Here is a 2,636-nt window from a genome sequence, read left to right as displayed (position 1 = left end):
CTAAAATCCACAATATGCAATAAGTTTTTTAAAATCAATTAAAAAGCTAAATCTCAAAAGGAATCAGTCAACAAAATATTCTTCATCAATTTTATGAACATGCAGCACACAATTAGATCACGATCCTGCACATTTTTTTTTCTTCAAAAAAAAAAGGGGAGCTTTAAGAAATTAGTTATAATATTTACAATTTTTTTGAATACACAACCTTACAAATATTTTCTAAGATGTTACTTGTACATATAAGAAGAGCTTACTAATTTTTTTTGTTATTAAAGTAGTGAAAATTAACCTAGACCCATTATAGAATAAAGAACCGCAAAATTAGAATTAATGTGTACTAAAAATTATCACATGTTTGATCCCACCCTTTTCTGTTTTATATATAACAGCATATTCCAGCGAAGATTTCAATCTGGTTTGCTTTTTAAGAATTTATATTTGTTGCACAAAACTTTGTTTCTATAAGCATACAGTCGTCTTCGAAATAATAATACGTGTGGAAGCGTGAATGTGTCATCATTTTTGCAGTCACAAAAACTCAATACAAAATACGAGCGTGCAAACGGTGATGTACTGATATTATAATACGACATTCGTCTGATCGTGATTAAAAATAGAGATTAAAAAAACCATGCGTAAATATTCTAGTATAACTGCGCATTGAGCTAGTAAGTCAAAAAAGGAAACATTTCGATACCCGCAAATCCTATGTCGACCTATGTCCTTTACGAAATAAAATACGCAACTGATTGGTATGGTGTATTGAGGCAATTTCTGAAAATTAACGAAGGAGGTGGATGAATATTATCGTGCAATAGAAACTTTGGCATTAGAGATGACATAATAGACTGCGAAACAGAAGTTGTTGATTGATTACGCCAAACTCTATTAGTTCCTAAATAGATGTTATACATGTCAAAACAATGGCTCCTGCTCACTCAAATTTTATTTATTTGTCAATATTGCGTCGTATAATAAATTCTCAAAACAATTAGAAACTGTATCATTTCTTTAACATCAAATCATTTGTAATCAATATTAATATTATTTATTGTACGATATAAAACAAGAATGTACGAGAAAGCGTTATTCCTTGATAATCTTTTTCTTTTTAACGTTACAAGAAAATTTTCCTTTAGGAATACTAGATTTTGATTTACTGTAAATATATATATTTACATATAAACCAGCTATAAGAAATGCATAGGAAAGGCAACAGATAAAAAAATTTCCAGGAGTGCCATGCATTTATTATTATTAATGTAACGTTATATACGAAACTTTGTTATGTACATATATAAGAAATACAGTGATGAATAATATGCCGAATGATGAAGATCGTGATGCAGATCGTGATCGAGATTGTATGTCTAAGAGATCAATTGCAGAGGTCCTTAGTTCATGTTGCCAGATGACGTAAATTACCAGTGTCCAGGTGCATATCCATGAACGATATTACCTAATCCACTGTGTCCAGCAGAGATGCTGCCGGATGGACCAGTGATCAGAGCTGGAGCTGCGATAGGTCCAGCGAGAGCCGCTGGACCTGCAGCAGGACCAGCAAGTACAGCTCCATACGAACCTATAATATATAAGAAATATAAAAATTATAATTTATTCATTTAAAATACAAAATAAGGGATATGCGCATTTTCAATATTCTAAACATAAATGTAATTCATTAAATAAAAATTTCTTATATATTTAAATTGGCAAATTCAGAATAAATAATTATTTTGATCCATTTCTGTGATTAAAATAATATATTTTTTTGAAGACAAAAATAAATTTTATTGTTAAAATAATTATTTAAAATATATTTGAATAGTTTGAAGTTAAAGGAAATCCAGATTAAATCTCTTATTGTTATAACGAAATATTTTTGAGTCAAGAAATTATACAATAAAATCAATTTTTTTAAAAGAAATTACAAATAAAAAATTTTTTTCAACTGAATTCTCTAGAATATGTGTCAAATAAACAAAAATTCTATTATTTTTGTATACTACACATATAGTTAAATTTTGTCTAAATCATTCCTGTTCAATTTGAGCTTCGAGCAAAACCGCAAAGCCATCGACGCAAAAAAATTCAATGTAAGATTTCAGGGAATGTAAAATATTGATAAGCGTCGTTCAGACGCGTATCAACACTTTACAATCTTTGAAATCTTATCCATATTGATTTTGAAAATTAGACACAGGCGTGGTCTAAATTAAATATTAAATAAAACTGTGTGTGTGTGTGTGTGTGTGTGTGTGTGTGTGTGTATTTCCAAAATATTATTTTATAAGTTAAAAGATGGTTATAATCATTTTTATGTGTGTACAAAATGCGAATAAAATTTTTATTTTAATTTAATAAATATAATCAGTAAAACGTATTTGTCATAAAATAATAATTTTAGTATATAATTATATATAATTTTCAGAAACTTCTAAAGAATTTCGACAAATGTAATACATCTGTAATAAGTAACAAAAAATAAAGCAAAATAAAACACAAGTTAAAACTATTTATAACACAAACTAAATTTAGATTTCTGTAAATGAAAGAGTGTTGTCTAAATGTTTAGTTCAAATATTGCGATAATCGTTGGAAACAGAAAAATATAATTCTTATTTGTAAAAATA

The 2,636-nt window shown here is 27.8% G+C and overlaps 1 protein-coding gene across 1 annotated transcript in view; it reads right to left on the bottom strand.

Annotated features, from left to right (window-relative positions):
• Window positions 1-1,231: 1,231 nt before the first annotated feature.
• LOC108691167 (tetra-peptide repeat homeobox protein 1-like) overlaps window positions 1,232-2,636 on the bottom strand; it is a 5,373-nt gene continuing 3,968 nt past the window's right edge. The window contains exon 2 of the mRNA XM_018198825.1: window positions 1,232-1,585. Within this exon, the coding sequence (XP_018054314.1) occupies window positions 1,425-1,585 (161 nt within the window). The 3' untranslated portion in view covers window positions 1,232-1,424. The remainder of the gene's footprint in view (window positions 1,586-2,636) is intronic.

This window comes from Atta colombica, unplaced genomic scaffold, assembly GCF_001594045.1.
Source record: "Atta colombica isolate Treedump-2 unplaced genomic scaffold, Acol1.0 scaffold41, whole genome shotgun sequence".
NCBI classification, from domain to species: domain Eukaryota; kingdom Metazoa; phylum Arthropoda; class Insecta; order Hymenoptera; family Formicidae; genus Atta; species Atta colombica.
Note: the sequence above shows the minus strand (reverse complement) of the source record. Positions and strands in the feature narration are given on the sequence as shown.